The sequence below is a fragment of the Haliotis asinina genome, chromosome 4 (genome assembly GCF_037392515.1).
Source record: "Haliotis asinina isolate JCU_RB_2024 chromosome 4, JCU_Hal_asi_v2, whole genome shotgun sequence".
Classification (NCBI taxonomy): Eukaryota; Metazoa; Mollusca; class Gastropoda; order Lepetellida; family Haliotidae; genus Haliotis; species Haliotis asinina.
The window spans coordinates 78,395,306-78,415,916 of record NC_090283.1 but is presented as its reverse complement, the minus strand read 5'-3'; the positions used below and the strand labels follow the sequence as shown (position 1 = coordinate 78,415,916).

The following is a 20,611-nucleotide window of genomic DNA, read 5'->3' as shown; positions in this document are numbered from 1 at the left end:
ATGCCGTCAGCAGTAGTGAGTGACATAATTCTGAGCCCAAGAGGAGAAACAAGAGAAGATTGATTGATGTACAAGCATAAGCACAAGCACAAGCATCCTAATACAGGGGGTTAAAGACACAGTGAAATGCAGGATTATACTTGTTAGAATATAACTTTGTAACATATTGGAAGGATAATTGTATACGGCGTTGGATAAGAGATGGCTCATCTGCCTCGACATAAAGACTGTCAACAGGTGAAGTTCTGAAGGACCCAAGACAAAGTCTTAGGCCTTGGTGGTGGACAGAATCTAAAAGTTTCAGGTTGCTTTTGCAGGATTCACCATATACAATGGAGCCACAATAAAGTTTTGAGTGGACCAGTGATCTTTATAGGTGGAGGATGGTAGTTTGATCCCCTCCCCACTTTGATTTCGAAACGACTTTTATTAATCCAGTGCCTTCAGGCATTTTGTTTTTAGGGATTTGACATGTGGCAAAAAGTTAAATGTGAGTCGAAAATCAGACCCAAGAACTTTGTCTCATTAACATCTTTGATGGGAGCGCCGTTTAAAACACTTTTGGGTCCTTATGCGGTTTATATTTTCTACAGAAATGTATACAATTGGTTTTCGACTTAGAAGATTTAAAGCCGGTTTTGAGACACCATTTAATTATTTTGTTTAAGCACAATTGCAGTTGCCGTTCAATAGTACGCATATTTCTACCATGACAAGAAATATCAAATCATCCACAAGAAGTGATCCATCGATTGAATCATTTGAAACCTTGGATAAACTATTTATGTTGATACTAAAAAGAGTTACAGACAAAATACTGCCTGATCCTGATTATAGTGATCAGACAAGGTTGAACCAATTTGGACTTGAAATTGCCTGTCCGTTAAAAACTGTGATGTAAAAAGAGGTAAACGACCCCGTAAACCGAAGTCCTATAAATCCTCAAAAGTGCCATGCTTCCAGGTCGTATAGCATGCTTTCTCTCAAATAAAATCGATACTGCATGTTGTTTGTTTACTAGGGCATTTTTAAGAAAGAATTCAGATCATACCAGATGATCAATGGTTCTACGATTTTTCCTAATATTTGCTATAAGGTTATTGGTTTCAAGATACCATGTTAATCTATTGTTTACCATTCGCTCCATGGTTTCACTGACACAACTCGTTAAAGAGATTGGTCTGTAGTTAGACGGATCAGTATGATCCCGACCAGACTTTGGTATAAGTCCTACACGCCACGAAGGTGGTAACTCCCTGTCGTCTACATCATATCAAAGTTATTTAGCAGCGTTTCCAAACATGATTCGGGCAAATGCTTCAGGAGCTGATAGTGGATATTATCCTATCAGCTCCTGTTACTGTATCATGAGCTTGCTCAAGGGCAGTATGCAGCTGATGTAACGAAAATAATTCGTTATAATCTTCACCACTGTCCGAGGTAAAATGTAATCTTTTCCTTTCCTGTTGTTTCTGGTATTTTTTTAATCAGTGCCCGAAATGTTGAAACGTTAACAGTGAACACAAAGAAGTGGACTGGGGACTGACACGTCCACTCTGATTTTAAAATAACCGGTTTTGATAGACTTTGGAAGAAATGGACAGTCAAAAGTCAGTAATAGGTGTTTGATTTTTACGATCATTCCTTCTTTTTTAATCGTAAAACGTTTCACTGCAGATATACCTTGATCTGCCAACTCTGAATTTTCCTCCAATTTCCTCCACATCAGCGGGACAATGTGCTCTGTCGCGGATGATACCACGACAAGAGTTAAGGGCCCTGTGCACAGGTACAACAACCTCTATATTTGCAAATATCTTGGTCAATAACAGATTTAGAGATTGCTGTCTCCATGCACACTCGACAAGACGTGAGCCACAGATAACATTTTTAACTTCTCCACAAATTCTGAGATGGCCTTTGAAATTGCAAAGGGGTTGAGCTTATGATTGCACAATGCTATTTAGAAAGTGGTCAAATGCAACATATGTCATATTTGGGATTTCACTTTCTTAGTAAAGTACTTTTTCGGTTGAGTGCCATCCAGGATTCGAACCAGCACCCTCAGAGTCAGGCACCTAATCGCCAGCACACAAAGTCAGCCGCCTAGCCCGCTCAGCCACCGTGACTTCCACAAAATGAATGTCAGACAACTGGTAGTCTAGACTGCGTATTTTGTGTACCCCTGTGATAAGTGTAAATAATGTACACTTACACTGTACACTTATCAGAGTGATAGTGAAGTAAGGGTCAAAGTGGTGTGTTGGGCAAAGGGAACACGGTTCCAGACCCATCGGGCCCTCCACCACCAGGATCCTGTCCTCCACTTTCCCAGTTTGGTCGCCTCTTACGACCAGCAATGTGGTGCTGTGGACACACTCTGTCCCGAGTTCACATGGGAGAAAAACGCTAGCGTTACGCAGCACCCACCACGAGGAGGTGGATCTTCACGGGTGCTGATCCAAGAAAGTACCCGACAAGTCATAAATGGAATCATTCAGCTAAGAAGTATTGGAAGTAATGCCTTTCGACATTGAACGAGTCACTGGAAACGAAGGAAAAATAACCGAATATTCATGCTCCCACTTTTCTGTACTAACTGAAATCTCTGGAGAAACAGTGACAATTGGATCAGCACCAACTTTAACCCCATAAGGTCATTACTGATCACCAATTTGACACCCGGAACTGGAAGAGAGAGAACACTAACTTTCACCCCCACCAGAAATCAGATCTGAAGTCAAAACATCTGTGTTTGCTGAAGACTCATCAGAATCAGGGACTGACCACACCAGTATCCCTCAAGATGATAACGGCCTGCTATAACGGGTAGAATTATCCCCCCATGATGTATTGAGGTAACAATGAGGATTGTACAAGACAATGCAATTTAGTCACATACCTAATGGGTCACAAATATCAAATCTTGGCATTTACAGTGAAACCTGAAATAGTAAATGGAGCTTGTTTCCACAGAGAGCAAATAGGCAGGAAGTGTCAATCTTGAATGTAGATTGTAGGTCACAAGATGCTGACCAACAGATGATGACGATAGGCAGATGTACACAATCCATTATAATTCCGAGTGTAAGTCCGTGTGTATCCGTGAGCACAACAACCAGACTTTATATATACTGACACATTGTAGTGAACATGCGAGCAAAGCGTGACTATATTTCCATTCAGTTGGAACCTTCTTGAAAGCCAGAAGTGAACAAGCTTAAGAACTCGTCAGGGGAGGCAAATCTGGAGCGCTATAAAAAAAGGCGCGCTGCTAAAACACTATTAATTTTATTTTTAAGTTATCAAATAGGTTATCAGTGATAGCGTCCATTATTTCGTATTGTTTTTGCGTTATATTTCAGATGACATTCAACATAATTAACGTAATTGTTAAGTTGAACACTATTCAAAAGAAAACGTGTCTTCTTGTTACGTGGAATTTGCCGTTCAACTTACTTATCGTCCTAGCTGTGATGTCAAAGTCGTATGCATAAACCTGGCCGGGTATGGAGTCGATGAAGTACATGACGCTGTTGTCGTCACTCCAGTCGATGCCGTTGCCAGCTGTGATGTTACTGAGGTGTTTGTTTATGCTCCCATCAGCATCCAGGCTGTATAATGAACCGTGGTACTTCGGCCAGCTGTCGACGTCAGGGACATCATCAACAAAGGAAGTCGACCCTATGTTGAAAGTACGGAGTAGGTATTCTCGCATAGCATGCTTCGTGTGAAATAAAAAAAAAAAATCTGTTCTCTTTTTATACAGCAGAGCATCAGTCTGATTGCCGTATCTCTATAGCTTGTTAGATTTAGAATATCTCTAGGATACTATCGCTGAACATTTTCCTTCAGAATTAATATGACAATTCACGCATTATCCAATCAGTCATAACACTTTGTTATGAAACACCTGTACGAAGTACTGAAGAAGAGATAGAATAGACTATGAATGTTAGTGCAGAGTTGCATCCTGTTGATATCAGAGAAACTCCAGACACTTGCTGCTGTCAGATGTTATCGGAAATACATTGCCATTACTCAGCGTACGTTTTCCTGGAGTGAAGCGGTTAACATTCCAATCACCAATATGATGTATTAATCCGCGCTATGTGGTTCTACAGAGGAAAGCAAAATGTTGCTTTATTTTAACGATATTTTCATTTTTTAGAAAGTGGATAATAAATAGGATACAAAACTCGTTCCCCTTTCATATCAAGTTCATGTCCCTCGTTAAAGCTCGTGACAAACCAAGATTATTTCACTCAGGACATAATCTGTGACTTTGCCACTGTCCCAAGAGTCCAGGATGGCGAGGTCTGATTTCTGGGTAACCATAAAGCCACCCTTCTGACGAGGGATGATGACGGTCGCCACAGATTCTCCTGCAATGAAACATGACGGCAATACACTTTAAATGATACATATACTATTACTATAAACTGGAAAGTAAGAAGGTGCAGAGAAATTAAAGTTTGGAACCAGGTATTGAAAGTTTTTTTAGTTATTAAAATACAAAACACATGATAGAAACGTATGGAACAGCTGCATGCACATTCTCCGTCTCTCTTTCATATGTGTAGTACGAAATGGGACGACGTACATTCGTCGTGTTTCAAATCCAATGGAAAACGTTTGTGATTTGACAGCAAGTTTTGCAGAAAATATCTTAAGCTATGAATACCATAGGGATCAATGTCAATTTTGATGGATCAGTACGATGCAGAGTTATCATGGTAGGGTTACTTGCTGTTGAGTTTGTGATGCTGTCTTCTGCATTTACTGTATTCCTGTGATGTAAATATTCAGCTGCTGAGGTGTGAGTGGAGATGTGTACTTGTGTAAGATTAACAATTCACTGTTGACTTTGACCGAAAATGTCCCATAGACGTTCAGTTGGGGACCGGTCTGGGGACAGTCCAATGACTGTATGCCCTCTCGCCAGAGATAAGCTGTGAGAATGTGGGCCCGCTGTGATCTGGCATTATCAACTTGGAATTCAAGATTCCTGCCGATGGTTCTACCTAGTTTAGCCTCGACAGAACGCTAAATTTCTTCAACATATCCCTGACCAGTGGAGGATTCATTAAGGATGACCAGATCTGATGGCCTGTTATGTGTAACCACGCCTCACACCATGACACTACCACACCCTTATCGATCATGGTCAATAAGCGCCTCTCTGGCACACCGCTCACCACTACGAACAGCTTTTTCTGTCATCTGAGAATGTGAGGCAAAACCTTGACTCATCTGACAACATGGTGTAACGCCAGCGCCCCGAAATGTAAAGCCCGTCCCTGATACTGCCCAGCGCATGCCAATCTTTGGGGCCTATGGCGAGCTGTCAGGGTAGAACGCCTTGTTTTCAGACGGGCTTGATAGAGCCGGTTTTCAAAGGTTGAGTGTGAAATTTTCGCAGTGAGTGTACGTAATTCCTTATTGATGCCAGATGCTCATTTGAACCCATTGCGTTGGCCGTTAATTTAATGGGCTGATGCTGTCGTGGTGTCATTCATTTTGGTCACAGATATTAACTTCTGTATGCACGTGCATCACGTCTTGGTAGTGTATCTGGTGGAATTTCATTGTCACTGGATGCTGCGTTCGGTGCAACGCTACGGTAACATATCCTTTCACCTCAACGTTTGCTGCATTCAGTTTAATAGTTACCTCATGTTTTGTCGACAGGATATAAATCAGTTGAGACCAGGCAAAAAAAAGCAAAAAGAAAAAGAAAAAAACAAAACAAAAAAACCCTAGTATGCATATGAGAAGTATACATGGTGGAAAAGAAAACCTCGCCAAATAGCTAGGTTACATTTATCCTTGGAAGACCTGCGTAACATAACTACCAATACCTCCATTATACGAGGCTATAAAAGTCATTATTCGGCTGTAACACTCTCTCTATCGACACAAAACAGCAAGGAGAGGGGACGTGGGTTATTGGAAGTTCAACACATGATTATTACGGCATGCGGAATATATAACATTAATATACGACTTAGACAATGATACTAGGCATAAATATTTAGATCCTAAGTATACCGATGAAGAAGTAAGTGGCACAGACGATTCAGGCTTGGTGTTGACCATCAATGATACAGTGTATTTGGAAACACTCTTCATTAACGTCTTAGGGAAATCGATCACAATTGCAAATTCAACATATCGCAAAAAGACAAAGAAAGTAAAATACAAAGAACAGGAAGGGAACATATGTCCTTTAGAAGATGAAACGCTTTCCGAAATGTTGATGAAACACTTCTCCTAGGTATACACATTCATAATAAAATTCAATTGTATGATGAACGGAAGAAACCAACCAATCACCTTTGCCATCTAGAGAATAGAAATTACAGGCACAAACTTAGTAGGTGTTCAAAATTATTCCGTGGTTTTTGCTTTTGTTTCGTTTGTTGTTGTTTTTTATTGTTTTATTCCAAATGCAAAATTGCTGAAGACAAATTGCAACCTAAATGGACTGGTCTTATTTTATTTAACACAACATGAGAGATCTATGAATTGAATGCAGCAAACGTTAAGGTGAAAGGGCGTGTCACAGTAGCGGTGTCAGGAAATAACAGGTGGAGAACAAAGAAATGAACAGAGGATCCTTTATGAAAATTTGTATAAATCAAGTGATCCAATCGATGATGACTATATTCCGAACTAATGACACGCCTTCCATTTACAAAGACCAGTGAGATTAATTTGAAAGTAAAATAAGTCTCGAGGACCTATCACTTGCCGTTAAATCGATGAAGAACAATAAAAGCCCATGCTTAGATGGTTTCCCTATATAGTTCTTTAAGTGTTCTTCAGGAAGGACCTTAAAATATGGGTTCTGTAGTTTGTTCGGGCCACTCTTAACAGGATCTCTTTGACTATGACTGTGAAAAGAGTTGCTGATCAGTGTTGTGACTAGAAAACTGAATTCAACCTGTTTTTCATAATGTACATGCACAGTTTTCTTACAATGTTCATACACACGATACACGTGTCTTGCTATTTTCAGATGGCACCCAGTGCGCATAGCCGCTCACAATGCCGGATGTGTAGGCAGTGGCTGTGCTTTAGTCGGTAGGACTCTTCAAATGAGTTATTACTAATTTTTTTGAGTATGAGTTTTGCTAACTCTTACGATCGGACTGTGCGTAAATGGGCTTCCACAGATTTTTTTCTTCATCAGAATCATCCCTTGAAATTGTAAAAATATTTAACGTTACATAACAAATAAGCATTCTTATGTATAAAATGTCTACAGTTTCTGGCAATTCTTCCAAATACTCATTTCTATGCTTAAAATTGTCTACTTGTTAAAATTCATTAACCCCAAACAACAGTGTGCAATTGAGTAAATGTGACGTGTTTATTTGCAAGAAATAGCCTTCCTTGACAAAATGCGGCGCAGTACATAACATCACTGTGAAGTTAATTTATGTTAATGTTACATTTATAGGTTTATAAAGATAACTACTTACCAAAATTGATTAATTGTCCACAATTTCAACGTTGATTTCAACGTTCACAATATTAATGTCACCGCTGACGTTGAGAGTTATGTCCCTTTCATACTATGGATGCCCAGCATTGCGAGACACATTGCAAAAAAATAGTTCCATGTTTAAAGTAAAAATATACATATATCCACCCCTTAGATTTTTCTAGAGTTTTATTATGTTGCTGGGCGATACACATTTGTGTTTTGTTTCAGATAGTTTTTTGTTTTTGCATACAGTTCAAGGTTAAATCTTAGATTGACTTGACTAGGTGTTGACATAGTTTCTGTGTGGCAGTCGGTAGGGTTTTTCACGTGAGTTGCTAGTTTCTCTGTAAGTTTGACCTCTGTAAACTTAATAGTGTCAGTCTGGTCAAGTGCGTTACTACGTTCTTGATGGGCATGGAGTTTGGTATCTTGAGCTTTGGAGTATGTCAGTGCATACCGGTGGTTTGTGAATATAATATGTACAGTTATGAGCTAATGAGTGGTGTTTCAATGAAACTCGCAATAATCTGTTTCCATGATTTGGGAGATGTTTATTAATTGCTTTCCTTATTAAATGATATATGTGCATTTTGGTCAGTGATGAATAAGAGCTGGAAGAGATGTGGACAAGCCCACCCCTTTACTTAAACTTTATATTTCTATTTTTTCAACACACATTGGTTTTATCTCTCTATATCCTCTTTATTTTTGTTATGCATCATTTTCCCCTTCCAATACTACAAATTGTCCATTCTTCTGTAACAATATCACACTTTTTTCGTTCTATTGTATATTTCTCTGTTATCTTTCTTATTCAAAAAACGCTGTTCCCAACATCCCAGTGCAAATCTTGCCTTCCCTTGTAATAATAATAATAAAATTGTCAAGCTCCAGAATGCCCAGATTCAAGGTAAACTTTGGGTGGAGTATAAATCTCGTTTATAGAAAATCTGGAGCTCAGAGCTAAATGTTCGAAACAAGGTCAAAGTCACCAATACTTTTGCTGTGCCAGTCCTCTCCTATTCCTTTGGAGTAGTTGATTGGACAAATCAAGACATCCAGGGTCTTGACCGCCTGCCCAGAAGGATCCTGCCTGACACAGAGCACACCACCATCATTTCTCTCTTAATCGTTTACAAAAGCCAATCAATTCGGGAGGTCGGGGTTTGATTAATGTGGAGGCTGTTCATGACAGAATTTTATTGTGTACTTTTGCACATATTTGCAAATGCATTTACATAATGGCGCGCATTGCTTGACTCTCAGACGCGACTCGAATGCACATTACACCTTGGCAGAACCGCACGTTCAAGGGCTTTCCACCACAGTAAAAGTTTATATATTAAGACTACAGACGTTGCTTTTATGGCTTTATTCCAATTCGTTGCAACTTTAGCTCTGTCACGTATATTGATTCCTGTGTAGCGCGAATGTCTAATGTTGCACACAAGCATGTTACACATTTCCAGAATCCCACATGAATCACCTTGCAAATGCTTTATAGTTGTAAATATTAACGACGCCGGTATAGCCGGTGAACAGATTCATGTAAATTCCGCCAATCTATATCACCTACGGTATTTGTTGCATTTCGCACATTAATACCCATGTAGCTCCACCACTAAATGCGCAACGTGTGCGTTTTATACACTGTCTGACACACGCTTTAACTGGCTTTCAAACGCAGTATAGAAATGCATTTTCTAAGGTGAATCGTAAGAGTGGTTGCCATTACATCATGACCGGACTATGGTGGCATGATGATTACTGTGATATAGAGGAATTGAAGTTCAACAAAATTACACAAACCATCATGTCGGAGATTCAATCTGGACTGGTTACCAGGGGCACCATTAGAATCACGTTTGCATTTTTGGAGAGAGCGTTGGATCGGGCTTCCAACCATGTATAACATGCATAGATATCACAAAGTAAAAGGCTTCCAAAATACAATGGCGCGAGCGACTTCCACTGGAGGTGGGTGGAAGAAAAGTCTTCCACCGAGACTCCTGTGGAAGAAATTCAGACGGCCTTAATTCACAGAAACCTCAATTGCTCGGCTATAAATTTGCCAAAAAAAATATAAAAAAACCCAGAAATATTCTACGTGGCGCGCAAGGGTCCCGCTATCCAATGACGTGCAGGATGCGCGTGTAAGGCGGCGAATGCAGCTCCCAAGGGAGCCGTGCTGCAATAGGTGATACAATCTAGGTGGGACCATGCAGGTAGCAGAAGTACTGTAAGTCCCCATGGCCTCTAGTATGGTGACCTACCTTCAGTTGTTGGCGATCTATAGCCTGTTTTTATATTCTATTGTCTAAATATTGATATTAGATTTACCTCTTCATGCTACCTTTATTCCTTATTGTGATATTCTAGTTGTTTTACTGTCCTTCGTCGACAGGTGTTTATCATATACATGTATTCCTTTTTTAAGAATGCTCTCGTCACGATATGCCTGCAATACTGCCGATGTGACGTTGAATATTAATTATTTAGTTTTAATTAAAATTGTGATACTGTAGTTGTTTTACTGGCCTATGTCGAGAGGGTTTTATATTACACATATACTTCATTTCAGTGTTAAGTTCCCGTCACGATATGGCTGAAATATTGCCGATGTGACGTTAAATATTAACTCACTCACTCACTAAGATTGTTAATGTTTGCATCCTCGAAGGGGGTTGAAATACGGTAACGTTATTGTCCTCCTGAGAGGGTACGTAAGTCCACAAACATTCAAAGTAAATTTGCAGGTTTTTAATAAGTGTCTTTTTTGTTGTATGGCTTTTTTCACAAATTGCTGACGGCTGAGGGGATGATGTAAACCCAGCTAGGGTCCATGCAGGTAGCAAAAGTACTGTAAGTCCCCATGGTCCCTAGTATGGTGATCTACCTTCAGTTGTTAGCAATCTATAGCCTATTTGTATATTGTGTTGTCCTCTATAGATAAATTGTTTTAGGTATAGTTACTAGTTTTACATTCTTTTCTGTGATTTTCTAGTGGTTTTACTGTCCTTTGTCGACAGGTTTTTATGATACTCATATATTCTATTTCAATGTTATGTTCCCGTCACGATATGGTTGAAATAGTGCCGATGTGACGTTAAATATTAACTCACTCACTCACTAATCCACTGTATGCTTTTTGATGTCTATGTACCCACTACATTTGGATATGTGATGTACTCAACTTACTCTATTCACTCAACTTCTTGTATGTACATTTATTCGACTATATGCATTTGTATATCTTTGTACTCACTACATTGGGAACAATAAAAAATGATGGAAAAAACTCAAGAAAGTCTAGGTTTTAGTGAGAAACAGGTAAAAAAACGTTACACAGCGAGCAGTCTTGATTGTAGGTCAGGCATTGACTAAAAGACATACAGATGTAGGTAGGCCAAATGATAACACGCCTCCAGTATGACTGTGTGCGTGCGTGCATGTGTCGTCAACACAACATCTAGCCTTACATATATATACTGTGCCACCACATCACCGTTAACCTACAGCTTCTTTCTGGTTCTTTCTGGTCCAAACTCGCGTATTTACAGACCATTGTTACATGGTTGGAACGTTGTGACACATAACCATACGTGTACACGAAGTGACGTGTCGGAAGAGTTGATTATAAAAAGAGAGATACCTAACCTCCAAGGTTCAGTCGGCTGTTCTCTCCCGTGACGGCGTTGTATCTGTGGACGTCAGTAGCGAACACGTCCACGTAGTACAGGCACTGCGTTGTATCATCCCAGTGGGGGCCCTCCCCAAAGTTACAGTTCTTCGCAACAACCTCAATCTTCTCAGACATAATCTAGGTGGGTGTACAGAAAATGAATTCGAAAGTTATGTTGTAGCAGATGTTACCAGCAAATGCATTTTACCAGGCTGCGTATCGTCTAGCAATATTCCAGTTACAGTTGCTAGGTGACAGTGTTGTACGTTGTGTAAATATTCTATTGTAAATACAGTAATGGGCAGCCTGTCAGGTTTATTTTTTCCCAAATTTCGAAGAGTGATATGAAAGTGATTATAAGGACCTTCTGCATTAGTGTAGATTTCTAGCATCTCTTTAGTTATGACAAGGCATGCTGCTATTAATATTTACCTTGTATTGTAATATATTACCATATATTTATTTTGCGAACCGAATTAACTTCACAATAAAACACGTGGCCTGCCATTTGATCATAAGCCAACTCTCGCTCTCTTACCAATTAAGACAGAACAACATATCCATCACAAGAAGAAGCAATACTCACTTTAAATCCCCCACAAATTGTAGGATTCACAAAATGAATACTTGCACTAAATAGATCCTACCCCGACTCTGCAACTATCGTTGGAATATGCCGTCCGGATATGATGTCATTTAAAGGTCACTTGCATTAAAACTTTGCAGATTCTGATACCTTACCGAAATGAATCTTTAAACTTAATTTTCCCAACAGCAAGCATGCCTACAGTATGAGGTCGTGGGCAATAATCTAATCTTGGTTGTGTACACTGTTGGGCTTAAGAATTTGCAGTGACAAAAGGTGTCGAATCAGGAAAACAGAACAAAGACAAGTCTAAAACATTCAAATATTGTATTAAAATACAAAGAGGGCAGGTTTTACAAAGTCACAAGTCAATTTCACAAAATCGATTTCAAATACAATACAAATGAGACAAAATCTGTGGCCGTGGGTCACAAAACATACAGGAGACTCACCAAAGTCTTAGTGCGAGAGTGAGATACAGTTATGCAGAATGTAACACAGCGAGCAGTCTGGCAGCAGTTATGAAGATCAAGTGTTGGCAGTGATTGATGATGCTACTATAGTCTCCATGTCCGTGTCCGTCGACAACACGGCAACTAGCCTTTATATATACATTCAGTCATTTCCTGAAAGTTCGAGCTCATACGACCATCGCAACTAACGTGGATTGCTCGAGAACAGTACTGCCTTAGAGGCGTGCCGCTTAAATAATTTTCCGTAGGACATATGACCCATTATAACTAACACTAAAACCTTAAATATTGTGACCCAATTACAGCTACAGCAGTTGCAATAATTAATAACGACTCAAATCACGGAAAATACACCTAACACCCCCACCACCCCTCCCCAGCCCCACAAAAAACCCCAAACAAACCCCCCAAAAAACAAAACAAAACAAAAAACCCGAAGAAACAACATCTCTACATTCTTTATGGATAACAACTTCTTCTAGTGCATGTGATTTTGATTGACAACGGTGTATCAATCCATATTGAAACGACGCATCAAGCTCGCCATACTTCTAAAATGCCCATCAAACAGATCATCTTCCCATACACACAATGAGCCCTCGGCGTGTCAGCAAATGAACCAGTCAATCGGCAGCCGTCGTTACACCTATCTACTATGACTGGGTTCGGTCTGCCGAGGTCTTCGTTTCGAGGGAAGCAAGCCCAAGTACAAAATATTGCACTTTTGAATTACGATTGTACGCTTATAATTTTGTTTATTTGTTTGTTTTTTTTTTAAAAAAGCACCAATGAATATTATATGCCATGAATAAGTTATGGCCGAAATATTGCCGATGTGACGATAAATTTTAACTCACTCACTCACTCACCCATGAATAAGTGATAATTGTGTTTAATTATGTTTGATTTTTTGGCTGCAAGTGACCTTTAAATTGTTTAAACTGATAGTAACATGGACATGGGCTTACATTGACCCCTGATGTTATGTCTGATATGGATATCACGTTTGTGATTGCAGCCGTGTATGCTGATCACGTTTCTTGTAATTTAAAAAAGAAAAAAAACAGCACCGCCTTGTGAGGTCAGAATGTACGGACCTCTGACTACTTCTTTATTTCTGTTTAACATTTTGTTGTGTTCACTTTCTGTTTTCATTTACAAACAAACTTGTGTTTCTTTCTGGCTGCAATACCAACAAGAGTGAAAATAGTAATCATTATGAAATATGGATAATTAATTGATAATGGACAGCTGGACGATGTTGCTAGGTAGTGCCGGGGAAATGAGCGTGTAATCGCCCGAACCAAAAGTACTGGCCTGCAGCGATTGTATTACGGAGCGACAAAACACACACACACATATATATGTGTTCACTTCACACTCACATCAGTCTCCCTCCGATTCACAAAGCAACCAACAAAACTGGAGACAGATCTAGCCTCGGACGGGGCATAAGATTGTATAGAAGCACTTGCTGCTGTTGCTACATATGTACATATTTATATACATTTATTCCAGTGAATCAGTAAACTTTATAGACATTCTGAACCGGTCTATTTCATCAGCTGATATATCACCACAAGCATGTAACAACAATAATAAGTACTTTATGTACTTACCGTAATGTAGCGTGGTTTGTTATGGGTCTCTGTCCTCCTTACCTCTTCAGTCTTCGTGATCTCTAATAAAGTATTCGTAACCACTCGTCCCTTTCCGTAACGTCTAAGACCAAGTTGCTATTCCAGCAACAGAGTTCTCGTTCTTGTTTGAGGCATTGTAATGTTCAATATTAAATGGGCACATATCAAAGGCAATTAATGTTACACTTACTTCTTTGAGAGGCATGTTTAGAAGTTGGTGAATCAGATAAGGACAAAAATTTATGGATTAACAACGTCTTTAGTCAGATGGAGCGACGTTTCTATACAGCTTCCTGTATCGTTGTCGTTGGATGAGAATGCATAGCAGTACAGGAGAGTGAGTGAGTGAGTGAGTTTAGTTTTACGTCGCACTTAGCAATATTCCAGCTATATGGCGACGGTCTGTAAATAATCGAGTCTGGACCAGACAATCCAGTGATCAACAACATGAGCATCGATCTGCGCAATGGGGAACCGATGACATGTGTCAACCAAGTCAGCTAGTCTGACCACCCGATCCCGTTAGTCGCCTCTTACGACAAGCATAGTCACCTTTTATGGCCAGCATGGGTTGCTGAAGGCCTATTCTACCCCGGGACCTTCACGGGTCAGTACAGGAGAGGGGTCTTGTACTGTTATGTTGTATATATGTATATGGGCTGTGTTTGTGGGGGAAGGAGGGGGGCGCGGTAAGGCAAAGGCCTGGTATGTGTTAACAGGTGACAAAAAGAGCTAAAACTTAGGGTGGTAAGGTAGGACAGGGAGGTTTGACTTAGGGTGGTAAGGTAGGACATGGTGGTTTGACGTAGGGTGGTAAGGTAGGATAGGGAGGTTTGACTTAGGGTAGTAAGGTAGGATAGGGAGGTTTGACTTAGGGTAGTAAGGCAGGATAGGGAGGCTTGACTTAGGGTAGTAAAGTAGGATAGGGAGGTTTGACTTAGGGTAGTAAGGTAGGATAGGGAGGTTTGACTTAGGGTGGTAAGGTAGGATAGGGAGGTTTTAAAAGTTAATTTAAAACTAAAATTTGGTACCGATTTGTGTAGTGTAGGTTGAGTGTGTATTAAAAACTTGGTTGTTTACATGACCTGCGGGATGGGCTGCAGGAGAGGCTGTGAGAGTTGTGTAACTGAGTAGTGGTATAAGGAGCTATGCATAGGTGGCCGGGTGCGGACGTCGGAGAAGACGACCGCCACCGGTTTGTGTTACCGTTATGGGATTAAATGAGTGAGTGAGTGAGTGAGTGAGTTAATATGTAACGTCACATCGGCAATATTGCAGCGTGACGAGAACATTCTTGGAAAAAGGAATTTATGCATGTGGTAAAAACCTGTCAACGAAGGACAGAATGCCAATATCACTATTCGGACAGTACAATATAAAACAGGCTATAGATCACCAACAACTGAAGGTAGATCACCACACTAGAGGCCATGGGGACCTACAGTGCTTCTGCTACCTGGTCCCTAGCTGGATTTACACCATCCCTTCAGCTGCTGGTGATTATATGCAAGAATAGCCACAAATTAAAATGACAGAAATACTACGGTTAAAAAAATGGAAGACTAAATTTGATTTCAAATGTTTTGGGAATTACGTACCCTCTCAGGAGGACAATTTTACGGTACTTCCATTCCCCCTCGAGGATACAGCCACTACCAATCTCAGTTACTAATTCATCTTCCAATCATAAATTACTTATTTATTTACATGTCAGTCAATAAATTCAATTCTTTTAAAAATGCAATAATTAAATGAGACTAAAAAGTTACTAAAAAGGTCCTTCATAGTTCTTGATTTAAAATAATTGTCCCTTGTGATGGAATATTCAACACAGTCAAACAAGACATTCTTGACCGTGATTATTTCATCACAAGGGATGCAGAACGGAAGATCCTGACCTTTCAAAGATATTCATGCGTATACCTGGTGTGACCAATCGTCGTATAATGACCTCTTCAAATCTGGATCGACAACCCAAGTAGGCGTAACCAACATATGGCTTCATTGCATGTAATGTTTTTATATCTACTTGGTTGTCCCACTTCTTCTGCATCATATCACGGATGTAAGATCTGATGGTAGCTTTATAGTGAGTATAGGGAATATGAAGTGGTGTCACAGATTTGTTTAGCGCTGCCTTAGCAGCAAGGTCAGCCAATGTGTTACCAAAAATTCCAACATGGCTGAGTAACCAACAGAAGACGATGTCGTATTGACCAGTCGCAAGATAATTATTAAGTTCAATAATTTCTATTAAAAGTGGATGTTTATATGCTAGGTTTTTAACAGACTGAAGGCATGTATTGAGTCAGAAAAGATTATGTATTGCTTATTGTGTAGGATGTCTTTGAATATATTTAAGACCTGTTAATATGGCGTTAGCTTTTGCTGTAAAAATAGAACTATTATCTGGTAATCTACAAGATATTGTTCTGGATCCAATGACAGTGGTACAAGCCACTGCGCCACCGTTCTTGGACCCATCTGTAAATAAGGATTTATAATTGCTGGATTTATGTTTCAATTGATTATATTCTTGTCTATACTGTAATTCATTAATTGGCCCATGAGCCACCGCCTTCTGGCATAAAACTCTAGGCAAAGTGCAAAACATCATACATCAAAATCATAAACATGTTATGAGAACAATTCGGCCAAGACCACATGTAACACATTTTCCAAACAGGTTAGTGTAATGACAAAAAATTCAACCCATACATAGGGCATGGCGTGACCAGCCGACTGATAGAATCGGGCCGATTCTACCACCCGTCTAGGTGAAGTAAGGGCCAAAGTGGTGTGTTGTGCAAAAGGAACACTGTTCAAGCTCTCATTGCCCTCAACCACCAGACTACCGTCCTCCAAAGACACGGAACGCAACCCACGGCAAACAGGTTGCCCAATTTAGTCGCCTCGTACGACAAGCAATGGGGTGCTGTGGTCACATACTGTCCCGGGTCCTCACGGGATTAAATGACTGTGGAGGGGAGAGGTAGTATAGTTGATTTGGCTTGTTTGTTGTGATGTAGGATTGTTAGATTTTGTGGGTTATGTTTGATTTTGAAATGAAGGTGGCTATGGCGTTAAAGACAGTTTTAGGGTTTAAAGCATTAAGCAGAAGATTGATGTTTTGTCTGAAAAGGTTATAATTTTTTAGATTTGTGTTCCCTATCAAGATGTCCATGTGAGGTGATTCTGATAATGTGGTTGTTTTGGTGATGGGGAGAGTGATGATGCTTTTGACCCAGGTGGACGTGCTTGGGTTTATGTTATATTTATAGTTTAGCTTTGATATGTTTGATTTGATAAGCTGTTTAGGCTGTCTAATTTCTGACTGGGATGTGTGTAGGTGAATGGGTGGGGATGGGTGGGTAGTGGCTAGTTTTGGTGGTGTGTCTGCCGTTTTATTGCCTGTGTTAAGATCCATAGGAGTGTTTTATTTTTCTTTAACTGTTTGAGTGAGTGAATTTGTAGGGTGATGTTGTGGATTAGGTCTGGTCGGGTTTTGGAGTGTTTGTTTTGTAATTGTTTTATGCCAGACAGTGAGTCGGTGATTATTAAGAAGTCTGTAGATGGTAGTGTTGGGATGATACGTAGTGCTGTAAGTATGGCTGTGAGTTCTGCGATATTTATGTTAGTATAGTTTGTATAGTGTAGGTTAGTAGTTATTGGAGGTGTTGTCTGTACATGCATGCCTATTCCGGTTGGTTGAGTATGTTTGGGGTAGTATGAGTCTAGGTGAATCTGTATGAGGTTTGTTTTGCTGTGCATGTCAGGGTTGTTAGGTTGGCTGAGTAGTATGGTTTCAAAGGTAGTATCTGTAGTGGGTGGGGGTTTGTCATAAATGTTACTTGATATGGGAGGCGTGTGCTGGATAGTGTCTAATTCTTGTGCATGTGGCAGACTGGTAAGATGGGAGTGTCGTGGGGCTATATTTATATTATTTTTTAATTTTTTGAGGGTTGATTTTTTACGTTTGTGTATTTTGTTCTTATTTGTTTGTATATGGGGTTATGTTGGGCCCAAGCACAGTAGTTGAGTGTGGTTTGGTTAATTCTTGTACTGATTTAAGGGATGCCTGTGAAGAGGAGTAGTGTGTTAGGGAGGTGCCAGACCTGACACCTGGGGCTAGTGTAAGGGATTTATACTGTAGTGAAGTTAGTGTTTTGGAGGCTGCTAGGGGTGAGGGAGTGCAGGACCTGGGCGGCGTAGTCCAACTTCGACTGGATGAGACAATGGTATATGTTTAAGAGTGATTGTTTGTCAGCTCCCCATGTATGCCACGGATAGATCTCAAGAAATTTAATTCTTTTTGACATGGGTTGACCAAGTTGTTAATATGGGGTGCCCATGTTAGGTGTTGGTACAAAATAAGGTTGTGGGTTAGGATGTGGTGTTTTAACGTATTGCTGACTATTGTTTCCATGGTTTTGGATAGATGGGACGTTAGCAAAATGGGCCCAGAGGAATCTGCTAGTGGGTAGTTCATTTATTATTGTATATGTGATGTTGTCTGGACCCAGGGTTGAGGATGTCGTTTTGTGTTTGCAATTGAGTACTGGACTGAGTTCATGCATGTTTATTGTTTTGTTGATGGGTAGATGTGAATGGGGTGGTTCGGGGGTGAAGGGTGGTTGGTTTTGGATATTTTGTTTAAAGTGTGGTGAGGTGCAAGTTTTGGAAAAGTGGGCAGCTACTGCGTTTGCTTTGTCTTTGTTTGTGGAGAGGTTCGGAAGGTTTGGATGGAAGAGTGTTTTTTTAATTTCCCTGTATGGCTTTAAACGTATTCCACATTTTTCCTGAATTTAATTGGTCTAGCCTCTTCGCTTGCTTGAGGGTCTTTTTTCTAGCCTTTCTGGCATTGATAATTTCGGGGCTCAACCAAGAGACTGTTTCTGATGCTGGTGATAGCCGAAACGTGGGAATGCATTTATTTGTTATGTTTATTATGGCGTTGGTGAGGTTGGGGTTAACGGTGTTTGTGTCATATAGTCATATATGCTAGTGGGGGATATTTGTTTGCAAATTTGGGGATTTTTTTTCCAGTCTGCTTTTTTATGTTGTATTTACTTTCAATGGGTGAACTAGGTGTGGCGGTATTGGGTGTGGATGATGCTTGTAGTTGTGGTAAAGTTTTGATGGGGCAGTTGTCACTGCCCCAGGTGTCTTGGTTGGTCTCGCATATTCAAGCTTTTGCAAGTGTAGTTTTGTTGTAATGGTAAGGTCTATTGCAGTGGGTGGTTGTAGGTGTGAAAGCGGGAGTCTAGTTGGCTCGCTATCGTTTAAAGTAATTAGGTTTTATTGGATAAGAGAAGGCCATTACGGCATGTGTATATGCCCCATGATGGATGGTGACCCTTGAGGTGTCTCCGAGGATAAAAGTGTTGGGGTTATGGATTTTGAAATAGTGTCCAAATCCTGTTTATTTAATCCAATTGATGGTCTTCTATATATATTAATAAAAGTGAGTTCTTCATCTTTGATGGTGGTGTTAGCAGCCAGGACGTTTAAATCTATGGTGAGTATGTTAATTTCTGAATATGATAATTGATGCCCAGTCCCCCTTATACAGGCCAGCGGGCGTAACCACTCAAAAAGAAGAGATCCCATGGGTGTTGTCTGCAAATTTACTGTAACTGTGGGCAATCATATACCGGCGAAACATCCAGGCCAATCAACACCGGAGTGAAAGAGCACCAGGGATCCACACACAAATCCGACAACAAATCAGCTATATCAGAACATATTCAGTCCAACCCCAATCACCAAATCAGCTGGACAGAATACACTCTACTGTCCACCAGCCATCACGACTTCACCAAACGGAAATTAACAGAGGCCATCCACATCAAACGACACCGACCCCGGATCAACAGAGATCAAGGTTACTTCATCCCGTTAGCATATGACGAACTCATCAACGAACGCTAAGTGCTTGTAACTTGTCCCACTCTAAAGCCCTGTACCACCCACTGGCCTTTGTATGCCACCTATAATTGTCACTGGTCTCTAGAAGCAATCCCTTGTCAACACATTACTCCTGTACTTCCATACTACCTATCAATCAACCCTAAGAACTTGTATAAACATGACCACACTCTCCTGCCTTGAACATCCCATTGGCCTCTGTATGAGGTCTATTGTTATATATATATTTGTCTCTCTCTCTCTATCTCTCTATCTATTTATGAGGTTGGGGTTAACGGTATATATATATATATATATTTATATATATATATATATATTTGTCTCTCTCTCTATCTATTTATGTGTATATACATATAATCCTGTCTTATCTGCCTCATGCTTGCTTGACAACGGTACAAGAAGCTGTATCGAAACGTCGCTCCAGCTGATTAAACAAGTTGCTAATCCACAGAGTTTTGTCCTTATCTGTTGCTCTGTCTAATTATGAGATGACTTGGCTTAAAAATATCTATTTGAATTTGAACGTATTAAACTTCTGTAATTTGCCTAGAGTCCTATACTCAGAAGGCGGTGAGTCGTGGGCCAGTCTGGTAAAATTATTAATTTAATTTTTCTGCTGGAGTATACCATCTGAGTCTTATGGGTGCTGCAAGTTGGAGATCCACTTGTGATTAGCACTGCCTGGAACCGCGTTCCTATTGCCCAACACACCACTCTGGCCCTGACTTCACCTAGACGGGTGGTCATGCCGAGCCCTGATCATTCACTTACTATTGCTCATTCACTTTTTGGAGTTTGTTCCCGTCACGA

At 40.2% G+C, this 20,611-nt stretch overlaps 1 protein-coding gene across 1 annotated transcript; it reads right to left on the bottom strand.

The window, feature by feature from the left end:
• Positions 1 to 2,919: 2,919 nt before the first annotated feature.
• On the bottom strand, positions 2,920 to 11,309 carry LOC137281165 (regucalcin-like). Its single transcript, XM_067812291.1, has 4 exons — positions 11,150 to 11,309; positions 4,252 to 4,382; positions 3,460 to 3,724; positions 2,920 to 2,945 (listed from the first exon to the last, which is right to left on the bottom strand). Exons 1-4 carry the CDS (start codon positions 11,307 to 11,309, stop codon positions 2,920 to 2,922), a joined length of 582 nt encoding a protein of 193 aa, XP_067668392.1.
• Positions 11,310 to 20,611: the final 9,302 nt, after the last annotated feature.

What these genes read in the sequence shown, in the direction of transcription:
- LOC137281165 (XM_067812291.1), bottom strand. Translation starts at nt 11,309, where the DNA reads ATGTCTGAGAAGATTGAGGTTGTTGCGAAGAACTGTAACTTTGGGGAG. An exon ending in CAGCCGACTGAACCTTGGAG is followed by an intron (nt 4,383 to 11,149) that starts GTTAGGTATCTC and finishes TCATTGCAGGAG; the next exon opens with AATCTGTGGCGACCGTCATC. An exon ending in CATCACAGCTAGGACGATAA is followed by an intron (nt 2,946 to 3,459) that starts GTAAGTTGAACG and finishes TTACTATTTCAG; the next exon opens with GTTTCACTGTAAATGCCAAG.